At 41.0% G+C, this 13,523-nt stretch overlaps 1 protein-coding gene across 21 annotated transcripts in view; it reads right to left on the reverse strand.

The window, feature by feature from the left end:
- The window catches only part of MACF1 (microtubule actin crosslinking factor 1), a 225,181-nt gene that overhangs the window by 91,128 nt on the left and 120,530 nt on the right, over positions 1 to 13,523 (reverse strand). For all 21 annotated transcript variants that reach the window (XM_063455732.1, XM_063455698.1, XM_063455716.1 and 18 more), the window contains one exon: positions 11,948 to 13,419. In XM_063455732.1, the coding sequence (XP_063311802.1) occupies positions 11,948 to 13,419 (1,472 nt within the window). The remainder of the gene's footprint in view (positions 1 to 11,947; positions 13,420 to 13,523) is intronic.

A 13,523-nucleotide genomic window follows, 5' to 3' on the forward strand; every position in this document is an offset into this window, starting at 1 on the left:
GCTTGAGTGCGAGCTGCATTTTCCTCTGTGTCACTACACCACGATTACTATTCATGATCATTGACAGACTAGATAAACATTTATTTCCTCTGAATGGTAAGGTACCAGTTTAAAAGATTACCCAAACTTCCTGTAGCTCATATGTCAGAGAACTGTGTCTGAGCAGAGACAATGGCTAAGTATCCAAGAGAACTGTTGGTAGTTCATGAGTCCTTAATTTTACTTACACTAATACTCCCTAGTATTCTCTGTAGCAGTACTTTTAAACCACTGTACATAGAACCTGTGGTTTCCAGACCGGTTTTCAAAACTCCCTTTAGGCGGACATGGCAATGTTTGCCAACATCACAATCTGGTCCCCAAAGACAAAAGTGCAATATGACTTTCCATTTAGAATAAAATCCTAGGCAAGATGGTTATGATGACACAGACCATCACCGATTCTTAAGGGGTTAAGGAGTTCTCCAAGGAATTTATGATTGCCCAGTTATTTGTGTTCCTTGAGGTGAATATCACAAGATTCTGCCCAAATTAAGGCAAACTCCTTCTCAGGAAGTCCTGTGATACTCAGACAGGAATTAAGGACTTTTTTCAGCATGAACTCAAATGGCCCTTTTAACTGTGCTGTTAAACATTACTAGTTGCCTCATAAATTGTTAGAGCAGTTTCTAATCTGATGTTTCTTTAGGCCTCTTGTGATGATATTTGCGCTCTATGTCTGACAAAATACCACTTTCATATTCAAGTTATATCAAAGATATTCACTAATATGATCAGTAACAATATAATATTAATTTACACTGCTCAAAAAAATAAAAGGGAACACTTAAACAACACAATGTAACTCCAAGTCAATCACACTTCTGTGAAATCAAACTGTCCTCTTAGGAAGCCACACTGAGTGACAATCAATTTCACATGCTGTTGTGCAAATGGGATAGACAACAGGTGGAAATTATAGGCAATTAGCAAGACACCCCCAATAAAGGAGTGGTTCTGCAGTTGGTGACCACAGACCACTTCTCAGTTCCTATGCTTCCTGGCTGATGTTTTGGTCACTTTTGAAGGCTGGCGGTGGTTTCACTCTAGTGGTAGCATGAGACGGAGTCTACAACCCACACAAGGGGCTCAGGTAGTGCAGCTCATCCAGGATGGCACATCAATGCGAGCTGTGGCAAGAAGGTTTGCTGTGTCTGTCAGCGTAGTGTCCAGAGCATGGAGGCACTACCAGGAGACAGGTCAGTACATCAGGAGACGTGGAGGAGGCCGTAGGAGGGCAACAACCCAGCAGCAGGACCGCTACCTCCGCCTTAGTGCAAGGAGGAACAGGAGGAGCACTGCCAGAGCCCTGCAAAACAGGTGGGGGTTGTGCTTACTGCCCAACACCGTGCAGGACGTTTGGCATATGCCAGAGAACACCAAGATTGGCAAATTCGCCACTGGCGCCCTTTGCTCTTCACAGATGAAAGCAGGTTCACACTGAGCACATGTGACAGACGTGACAGAGTCTGGAGACGCCGTGGAGGACGTTCTGCTGTTTGCAACATCCTCCAGCATGACCGGTTTGGCAGTGGGTCAGTAATGATGTGGGGTGGCATTTCTTTGGGGGGCCTCACAGCCCTCCATGTGCTTGCCAGAGGTAGCCTGACTGCCATTAGGTACCAAGATGAGATCCTCAGACCCCTTGTGAGACCATATGCTGGTGCGGTGGGCCCTGGGTTCCTCCTAATGCAAGACAATGCTAGACCTCATGTGGCTGGAGTGTGTCAGCAGTACCTGCAAGACGAAGGCATTGATGCTATGGACTGGCCCGCCCTATCCCCAGACCTGAATCCAATTGAGCACATCTGGGACATCATGTCTTGCTCCATCCACCAACGTCACGTTGTACCACAGACTGTCCAGGAGTTGGCAGATGCTTTAGTCCAGGTCTGGGAGGAGATCCCTCAGGAGACCATCCGCCACCTCATCAAGAGCATGCACAGGCTTTGTAGGGAGGTCATACAGGCATGTGGAGGCCACACAAACTACTGAGCCTCATTTTGACTTGTTTTAAGGACATTAAATCAAAGTTGGATCAGCCTGTAGTGTGTTTTTCCACTTTAATTTTGAGTGTGACTTAAAATCCAGACTTCCTTGGGTTGAAATATTTGATTTCCATTTTTTAAGTTTTGTGTGATTTTTATGTGAAGAACAAAGTATTTCAGAAGAATATTTAATTCATTCAGATCTAGGATGTTATTTTTGTGTTCCCTTTATTTTTTTTGAGCAGTGTATATCAGAATAAGGCAAAAAAGAAATTCTCCAGGCACTCAAGACGCAGGTAGTTTTAATAGAACAGAATAGAGCAAGCTTGACAAAGACCTCTTTTCAGGTCGAAACGTTGCTGCTCTTTTCTGTTCTATTAAAACTGCCTGCGGCTCAACCCCTTAAGGACACATGACATGTGTGACATGTCATGATTCCCTTTTATTCCAGAAGTTTGGTCCTTAAGGGGACCTTGAGTGCCTGTAGAATTTATGTTTTACCTTATCTTTGTAGGATTGCTGGTCCTGCTCCAGAACACCAGGTGGCTGCTGGGATTGAGTGTGGCTACTATCTTTATTATTGCAACTTTATATCAGAATAGTAATTTAACAGACTTGCTATATTTACACAAACTTAGCAAAGCAAGAAAAACAAACACCCCCCAAAAACTATTGTGCTGAGCTAGAGATTCTTCCCAAATCTGCTCATTAGGGTGTCATTTTAGCATGTCTGTTGTTAATCAATATTAAGTGAACAAATCGCCAAAAATCAATATGTACAGATTCTGGTGTTGTGTTAGTTTTGGTTTAATATGTCAGCAAACATGAATGCAGGAAAACTTGGTGACTGTTTGTAGGCAAGGTGACTGCAAATTTGATCACATCTGGTTAAAATCCATAACACTAAACTAAAGCAAAATAAGGAAATTTGAAGACATTGTTTTGGACTTAAAGGACCACTATAGACACTCAGATCACTTCAGCTCAATGAAGTGGTCTGGGTGCCAGGTCCCCCTAGTTTTAACCCTGCAGCTGTAAACATAGCAGTTACATTGAAGGTTAATCCAGGCTCTAGTGGCCGTCTCCCTGACAGCCACTTCTGCGATCCTCAACGCGAAAATCGCATTGAGGACATGCTGATGTCCACAGGGAAGCATTGATAATGCTTTCCTATGAGCGGTTTGAATGCGTGCACGGCTCTGGCCGCACATGCGCATTCGGAGCTGACGTTGGCAGGGGGAGGAGAGGTCACCAGCACCGATGGAGCCCGGCGCTGGATTAAGTTAAGTGGCTGAAGGAGCAGGAATAGGGCCCTGAGGGTGGTGTCCTAATAACCCGTACTATAGTGCTCCTTTAAAGGGACACTCCAGGCACCCAGACCACTTCTGCTCATTGGAGTGGTCTGGGTGCCAACTCCCACTACCCTTAACCCTGCAAGTGTAATTATTGCAGTTTTTCATAAACTGCAATATTTACATTGCAGGGTTAACTCCACCTCTAGTGGCTGTCTATTAGACAGCCACTAGAGGTCACTTCCTGGGTTCTAGCACAGGTTTCCTGTGCTAGAGCGTCGCTGGACGTCCTCACGCTGTGTGTTTTCACCCCTTCAGTAACCGGGGATTGGTGAGTGGGAGGGAGAGGGACCCTCCAGTGCCAGAAAAACGGATCGTTTTTCTGGCACTGGAGTTTCCCTTTAATGTCAACAGTGCAAAGATCTGTGCAGCCCTAGTGTTGCTCAATCCTTGCAAACTGCACAAACGCACTTACCATATATTCAACCACTTTCCTCACTATTCTGACACAAACTGTGTAACCCTGGTTAGCAAGCCTTTCTGAACACCAGCCAGTAATAATTAACACATTACATATACCTTGGCATTTCAATCTAAAATAAATGTGAGGATGCAGTATACATTAAGCTGTGATTGCCTAGCAACATCTTGCATTTCATTAAAGATCTTCATGAAACTCAATCTTCCTGCAACAAAACTAGTGGTAGCTTATAAATGGACCATGTATACAATGAACCTCCTTGAGCTTTTTGTTTTTACCTCCCACTAACATAAAGAATGTTTCATCTGCTGGACGGATACGGACACGCCTACGTGCCTCCTACACTGTATTTAAACTTATCAAAAATAGGAGCACTCACAGGCCTTTTTTTCAATAGATAATATTCTTTAATTTACTTACAACTAGTGATAATCACATTTATGATCATCTATTGGCCTTTTCAAAGATCTTGATTATACATTGGAGAAAAGCCCTTTGAGTGCTCCTATTATTGATATATTAAAAAATATATAAAATTGAATTTATATATACCTATCAACAGTAACTAAACATGAGTTCCTCATACATATTCTCCTTGATATATTAAAAGGGGATTCTAATCAAATCTCCCAACATTTAAAATGTAAAAAAGGAGACGTGATGTTAGGGATGTGAGTAGGGTTGTGGCCTGGGGCAAAGCTGTTCTAAAATATTAGAAAAATATATGCAACTAAAATGTAATTTAAAACAATGTATCTTATTTACATAGACTAATTTCTAAACACATTTTTGGAAGTTTAACCCCGTAACCCCTTAAGGACACGACATGTGTGACATGTCATGATTCCCTTTTATTCCAGAAGTTAAGCAATTGTCCAAGTTCTAAACCAAAACAAAACCGAGAATTTTAGCTATATGTCAGTTCAACCATAATTTACTGCTTTCATATTAAATGCACCCACACCTTATATCATTTTGTTCATGAGAAATAGGGTTTTCATTTCACATCAAATATTTATATATGGAACACAAAAAAAAAAAAAAAACACTAATTAAAGGATCACTATAGTGTCAGGAAAACAAATGGGTTTTCCTGACACTATAGTACCCTGAGGGTGTACCCTGAGGGTTAAAACCCCTTCAGTTACTCACCTTCTTCCATCGAGGGGCTCCCTTACCTCTCCTCCCCCGCCGTCGCCAGCTCCCCTGTCTGACGTCAGTGGAGCGGAATGCGCATGCGCGCACGCGCGCATTCAAAGTGTCCATTGGAAAGCATTTTTCAATGCTTTCCTATGGACGCTCAGCGTGATGGAGGCATGATATGCCTTCAGCGTCGCAGATGCGCCTCTAGTGGATGTCCGGAAGACAGCCACTAGAGGCTGGCTTAACCCCAAATGTAAAAATAACAGTTTCTCTGAAACTGCTATGTTTACAGCAGGCAGGGTTAACCCTAGAGGGACCTGGCACCCAGACCACTTAATTGAGCTGAAGTGGTCTGGGTTACTATAGTGTCCCTTTAAATCTAAAAAAGTGAGAAAATAAACATCATGTTATTTCCAAGTTCTGCATGACATTTTAACAGTGAATTGCCTAATACTGTTGGTTTTTACTTCAATAAAATACACATATTTGTGTTCAGCAATGTCTTACAAGTGCAATGATGCCCCCCACGTATAGGTTTTATGGGGTTTTGGAAAGTATTAGGATAAAAAATATATCGCTTCTTCCTGTTCAGTACCGTATATACTCGAGTATAAGAGTTTTTCAGCACATTTCTTGTGCTGAAAAACACCAACTCTACTTATACTCGAGTCAATGTCTGTATTATGGCAACTTACATTGCCATAATACAGACAAGGACCGCTGGGCTCATTACAAGCCCAGCGGTCCTGTTGGGGGCTGCAGAGAGCTCTTACTTACCTCTCCTGCAGCTCCTGTCAGCTCCCTTCTCTCACCTCCGGACCGGTCAGCTCCTCTGTCAGCTCCACTGTAAGTCTCGCGAGAGCCGCGAGACTTACAGTGGAGCTGACAGGGGAGCTGACTGGACCGGAGGTGAGAGAAGGGAGCTAACAGGAGCTGCAGGAAAGGTAAGTAAGAGCTCTCTGCCAGCCCTCTCCTACACAGCCTCCCACTGGACCACCAGGGAATGAGAGCCCCCCTCCCTGACAACCTAACAAGCTGGGAGGGGGGATGAAAAAAAAATATCTTTCTAAATATTAAAATAAAAATAATTGAAAATAAACTAAAAAAATTAAAAATGCCCTCCCCCCACCCAGTTCACACACACACACACTACACACACACACACTGCATTATACACACACACACTGCATTATGTATACACACACACACACACTCATACAAGCACACACTCTGCGTTATATATACACACACACATGTAAATATATCTGTAATATACCTCAATCCAAAAATCCTTCAGCAGCATTTTCTGTGGGGGCGGTAACAGGTCTGTCAACAACTTAAAGATGGCTGTTCTCCAAGTTTAATATGTGACATGACGTATTTTTTATCAAACAGAGATGTTATGAGCATTTTTCATTGTGCATAATGAAAAACTGGCCAGGGGAATGGTAATTTGCAAGACTTTTTTCATAGGCATGACCTTGCATTGTTTTATGTGAAAAGGCTATTTGCATAATATCACAAATAGAAAAGCTGATGAACTATTCAAAGATTCTATGTCACTGGCCCTTTTAGCCTGGTGTCATAAAACATGGCAGAAAAAAAAACCAACAAAAACCAGGCATGTTGATGGATTATTAAAATATCTGACAATACACAAGTTCCCAAGGCAACGCTAGCCTATTTCAAATACTACTCATTTATCGCGCATCCACGCAGTCTCATGGACTTTTAAAATTGTCTAGGCCGTTGCCCTGGGGAAAAAAAGAGTGGATAAAAATTGATGATTTTAAAAAAATAAAAAAATATGGCAAACCATTTCAGGTTAAATTCTTTTAAAGACATTTTGATGAACCACTTCAGTTAACAAACACTGATGTTTAAGCACATACAAGAATATGTAATATATATATATATATATATATATATATATATATATATATATATATATATATATATATATATATATATTTATTTTAAAGGGACACTATAATACCAATCAATGGAGATGTCTAGGTGCTATGTCCCCACATTTCAACCTTGCAGCTGAAAACATTACAGTTCTACAAAACAGCAATGTTTTCATTGCAATGTTTAAAGTGGTTCTGTCACCTCAAACTTGCCTTTCTCCTGTTGTTTTCTCTTCCACTTTTTCATTCCTTTATTTCTAATCTTGCATAGTTACATAGCTGAAAAGAGACTTGCGTCCATCAAGTTCAGCTTTCCTCACATATGATTTTGCGGTTGATCCAAAAGAAAGAAAAAAAACCCAGTCTGAAGCGCATCCAATTTTGCAACAAACTAGGAAAAAAATCCTTCTTGACCCCAAAATAGCAGTCAGATGTCTCCTTGGATCAAGCAGCTATTACCCCACTAATTAGAAATTATATCCCTGTATGTTATGTTTTTGCAAGTATTTATCCAATTGCAGTTTAAACCTCTGTATAGACTCTGACAAAACCACCTCTTCAGGCAGTGAATTCCATATCCTTATTGCTCTTACTGTAAAAAAACATTTTCTTTGCCTTATGAAAATCTCCTTTCTTCTAGCCTAAATGTGTGACCTCGTGTCCTATGTATAGCCCTGTTTATGAATAGATTTCCAGATAATGGTTTGTATTGGCCCCGAATATATTTGTATAATGTTATCATATCCCCTCTCAGCGCCGTTTTTCCAAACTAAAGAGATTTACATTTTTAACCTTTCTTCGTAACTAAAATGCTCTATTCCTTTTATCAATTTTGCAGCTCGTCTCTGGACTTTTTCTAGTGCCATGATATCTTTCTTTAGAACAGGTGCCCAAAATTGCACAGCATATTCAAGGTGTGGTCTATTTTCCTTTAAGACATAGAAAGTAGGGACAAAAAGTGTAGCTCATTAAGGTAGGATATTTATGAAATACTCATATTAACTCTGTTGGAATTTCACTGAAATTCCAGCCCAGTCAAGAGATATACTGAGACAAAGTAGAGGCTACTTTGTATCAGTATATTTCCTACTAACACTTCTAGATACTGGGTGGAGCTACCCCTGTAAAGAAGTGTCAATCCTGCTTGCGAGATCCTCCATAGACCTCAATGCTGCAGAAGAGGAGCGGCTGGAAGAAGATGGTGGCGTCTGTGAGGGACAGGATCCTATAAGTTAAACACACCTTTGCTTGTCCTCCTGGCCACCAGACTCCCTGGCAGATATATCACTGTCAGGGGTCTTTGCAAATTCTGCAAAGTCGCCTCACTGACAGTGCTGCCTTAAAGGGACACTCCAGGCACCCAGACCACTTCTGCCCATTGGAGTGGTCTGGGTGCCAACTCCCACTACTCTTAACCCTGCAAGTGTAATTATTGCAGTTTTTTTTATAAACTGCAATAATTACCTTGCAGGGTTAACTCCACCTCTAGTGGCTGTCTACTAGACAGCCACTAGAGGTCACTTTCTGCTCTATAGCACAGGAAACCTGTGCTAGAGCGTCGCTGGACGTCCTCACGCTGTGTGAGAACCTCCAGCGTCGCTCAAATCCCCATAGGAAAGCATTGAAATTAGTTTTCAATGCTTTCCTATGGGGAGACCTAATACGCATGCGCGGCATTGCCGCGCATGCGCATTAGGTCTCCTCGGCCGGTGGGCGGGATCAGTCTCGCCCACCGGCCAACGCAATGGAGAGGAGGAGCGTCGCGGAGGAGGAGGCAGCGACGAGGGACATCGCCGCTGCCTCAGGTAAGTGACTGAAGGGGTTTTCACCCCTTCAGTACCTGCGGATTGGTGGGTGGGAGGGAGAGGGACCCTCCAGTGCCAGGAAAACTGGAGATTCCCTTTAATGCAAGCTCCACTATCTTAACAAACAAAACAAGGTAAAGCATAGATTGGCTCAATTCCGATGATCTCATTCAAAGAGGCAGGGCCAGCCACAGACACTGGCGCTGTGAGGGAGAAAATGTTAAAAAAATATATATTTTTTTTTCTCCTCCCTGCAGGTGGTCACCTAAGCGTCCACCAGGGCACTATAGTGTTATAGTATATGTATTCCTAATGCTATTGTGTTCCTTTCAATAAAACAATTTAAATGGGCACTAAAGGCACCATAATAACTTTAGCTAAATGAAGCAGTTTTGGTGTATAGATCATATCCTTGCAGTCTCACTGCTCAATTCTCTGCCATTTAGGCGTTAAATCACTTTGTTTATGTATTATCAGACTGTGTACATTGTAGTGTCTCTCCCCGAGCTGTAAAGTGCTGTGAAATTTATTGGCACTTCATGCATACTAATAAAATGTATGCTGGTTAGCAAAGTTACAAAAATTGAAGCAGATAAATAAGTATGCTATATATAATCTAATAGCTGTGATTTATTCCAGGAATGCCTCTACAATACCGTCAGAACTGTATATTTACATATCTAAAACCAAGCTTTAACAAATTATGGGCTCATGGTCACCATAGTGACTATAAATTGTGTCCAGGCGCCTAGAATTTGGTAAGTGCAATACTTTATTTTGATTCTCACTGTTCTGGTTTTCATCCATATTGTGCATGTAGGCAGTAAGCAGGCAGCCTTATAAAAAGTTGAATCACACCAATAGGACAGGCTGTCTACATAAATTATTAATTCTCTACAACACATTAAGTAAAAGAATTTCTCATAGTGTCTTCATCTGACAAAAAAAAAAAAACAAATATGCAAATGAAAGGAAAATAATGTCAGGAATACACTATAGAGCTAAATAGCCGTTTAGATGGCCGTCCCACATTGTCCCCTGTTAAAAAGGTACTTTGGCTCACTTTTATCCAGCACCTTGACTGAGATCGTCAATCTTACTTACCAATGGAAAGCATTGGGAGGCTATTGCGCATGTGTGCCAAAACACGGTGATCAATTCATCTCTTTGAGGAGCATTCAGCACCTTCATGCAAAGTGTCCGCCTGAGTGACTACCACTAGACGTCTTACCTGGCAGTAATGTAAACACTGCCTTTTCTGTAAAAAGGCAGTGTTTACATTAAAAAGCCTGCAGGGACAGGCAGTAGACACCAGAACAAATACATTAAACTGTAGTTGTTCTGGTGAATATAGTGTCACTTTAAGTCTACTATACAATCTAATAAAATTCATACTTCAGCTGTATTATTACGTAGAGTAATGAAACTGCTTGGAAGTGAGGTTTTTACCCAGCACAGGACACTGATCTACTACATACCATCTGTCACAAGGACTGTGCGTGGTCTAATCATAGGCTTCTCATAGAAAAGCTGTGATTGGACCTATTGCCAGCTCAGATTGCATACGATTGCTCGGGGCTGGCGAGGGGAGGGAGTGAGGTGATTTTTTATTTTTTTTTGTGTCCACTGGGTGGGAGGGGATGTATTTTGCCAGAATGCAGTGCAACAACAGATGCAAAATATGCACAGAATTGACATACTGACAATTGACATTTCATATATATTCTACCTTTATGAAATACTCAAAATGTATGATGAGGTAACAAAAAAATAAAATAAAATGAACAGCCTAGATGTAGGAATTATTTTAAATGGCTACCAAATGCGTAGCAATAGATCAAGGAAGAAATAAGTCTTGAAGATTTAAAAACACGTATAAATACAAGCAGAATAGGTAGGCAAAGTGAGTCTTATCCACTGTAAAAACTATGGTCTCAATTTAATATTTTCGGATAAGCTTTTCAAATTATGTAACATTTTGGGATAAACCTTTAAAATTTATTTTTGATTGTTTTCTTTTTCACCTCAAAATATTAAATTCTAGAGGCCTATATTGTAAACAAACAAGCCAGCATTTTAGCAGACCTTCAAAGTTTAATGTATGTCCTTATCAGAATCTGGCTTGTACAGATTGAATACAAGTGAGAATTACAGTCTGTATGTGGCTGTCAGAAGATGTTATGGCTTCTTCCTGTGGCCTATGAAGTCATAAACTTCCTGACACCATATAAACACCTCTTTCTACAGAGTGGGACATATAAACAAATCTATGGCCTCTATACCTTCTCTCTGACACTGCGTGGCTTGTGTGAGGATCATGTAAAATTGCATTCTTTTCCTGCTATTGTCTACACTTCCCATGAGCTCAGATTACTCTTGACTGCCAGAAATGAGTCTCCAGGCCGTGAATTGTGCAGTCTGCACTAGTGTCTGTTGCCAAGCAGGGCTGTAATGCTTTGAAAACAAACCACAGCTTGCGATGTGTACTAGATGGTATATTTTGTTAATGCTCACTGCATAGGACCCCTCCTTCCCTCCTGCAGAACAGTCTTTTCCATCAAGATTCAACATACACAATGTACTTCACAGCTACAGTGAATGTTCAGCTTCTTAAAAAGCCAACACTTAAGTGGACCTGCCACCCATACATAGGTAGATAACAGGTACAGCTTTTGGTAAGTTATAAACAGAGATAAGGAGGAATTCCTCCTCTCTCCATGTGAAATGTTTGCATCCTTGCTGGGTATGTGCACCAACAATTCACAGAGTTGAAAGGAGCACATTTTCTCCCAAACAATTATTTGGTGTGAAAAATCACAAACCTCCTGCATAAAGATGTATAATGATGTAAAATAAGAGATTCATACTGATATTGATGAACGCTCGTACCTCGCAATGTGCGCCTAAATATATCACTGTATTGCACGGTCATGCCAAAAATAAATAATAATAAAAAATAAAAACAAATCTCAAACCTCAAAACACCAGCCCCCTTTTGCAGTAGGCAAAAGTGCTTACATTCTCTTTTTTCTTCTAACTGGGTGAGAAAGATCATGAAGCAGAGTGCACTAGAGTCCTATATCTAGACGTGAGCAAAGATGCACAGTCTAAACCACATAATTCATTAATGCTGCTTTGGGGAGAAATGATACAGCTAAAACTTCCAACTTACTCAAGATTTTCATTTATTTCTCAAGAATAATAGGTGATTGAAAGTCGTGTACAGACCAGAAGTGTAACAAGTAGAGAGAGTGTACAGTACAAAGCAATAAAAATAGCCATTTCCTACCTTAAAATCTTCAAGCTGCTGCTTGATAGACTCTACTTCAGTGCCAACCACCCCTTGAAGAGCACTGCTGCCCTCTGCAGTTTCAATTTGGTGCTTCAGTTCTTTCTGTTTCTTGTTGAAGTCGTCCACCCGGTTGAAAGTGGATTGTAGCTGCTCTTGACGATTCCTGCCCCTTTCTGTTAATTTAGCACACTGCTTATTTAGAGTCCCAAGCTCCCTCATTAGTCCTATGAGGTCAGGACCTCCCTCATTCTCCAGCATAACCCTGCATTTTTTCTCTGAGCACTCAATGTCTGATTTTAGGCCTTGTAGAGTCTCTATGAATTTTTGAACAACTTCAGTTTGTGACTTTAGGCTGTCTAAATCTCTACCAACAGGGCACATATTGTCTAGCTCATCATCCAGATCGGTCAGTTGGGAAAACATCTCACGAACATTAGAGTGGAACTGTCCAATTCCTTGTAATTTGCTCTCCATATTTGAGCAGCACTCATTAACTTCCTGCTTAACATTCTCAAAGTCCTGTTCCACAGCTTCTACCTGACGTACAAGGTGGGAGACATCAGATCCCTCAGGAGCATCTTCCGTCAAGCCCTGGATTAGGTCTTTCAGATACTTGACTTGTGGGTCTAATGTTTGGAGCATGTCTTGCTGGGTTCTCATATTTTCTAAATTTTTACTGCTGCATGCTTGAGGACCAAGGGTAGCATATATTTCTAAAATGTGTTTGGCTCCTTCCAGCTTTTTCTCAACATTTTTAAAAGTGTCCTTCAGTTCTTTTAGTCTAACTGACATTTCTTCAATAGATTCTGATTTGTTGTGCAATTGTTCTGTAATGTTGTCCATCCTTTGGTTGATAACTGCTTTCTGTTCCAGTATTTCACTGTCATCTACTTCAGCTGCCTCAGTTAGAAGGTCAGCAGAGTTGTTCAATATGTCAAGTAGAGACCGTTTTTTGTCAGTATCACTTTGAAGAGCCTTTGCACGAAGAAGCTGGGCTTCAAGCTGCACTGGATCAAGACTCACCTCCATTTTTATTACTTGTGCTTCACAATCTTCTAACCAAGGAACTAAATCTTCCACGTTTCGTCCATACTTCTGGGCCTTCTGCAAACAGTCCTTCAGTCTGCTATGTCTTTCAGTTGCTTTCTTAACCAGCTCTTCCCAGTTTGACTTCAGCCCTGTAAGCTGATTTTGTAGGCCAGTCTTTTCGTCACCAGGTTGTGATGACATTACCAGAGATTCACCTTCATTTACAATCATTTCATATGATCCACTGTTTTGGTTTAAACTCTTCTGAAATTCTTCCTGCTCATGAAGAAGAGTTTGCAATGTTTCGAACTTGGAAGACACAGGGGAACTTTTGGCTAGCTGCAACCGTTTTTCATCCAACCAGTTTCTTAACTCATCAAACATCTGCTGGAATTGCTGGGAATTGGCAAGGGCTGACTGAAGACGATTCACACGATCCGCTGCAAGGCATAACAAATAAAATTACTATATTAATACAATAATAGACAGTTTTAACTGAGAATATGCTACAAAAAATATAATTATATCTCTGTAGTATACAGAT

Source organism: Pelobates fuscus, chromosome 1 (genome assembly GCF_036172605.1).
Source record: "Pelobates fuscus isolate aPelFus1 chromosome 1, aPelFus1.pri, whole genome shotgun sequence".
NCBI classification, from domain to species: Eukaryota; Metazoa; Chordata; class Amphibia; order Anura; family Pelobatidae; genus Pelobates; species Pelobates fuscus.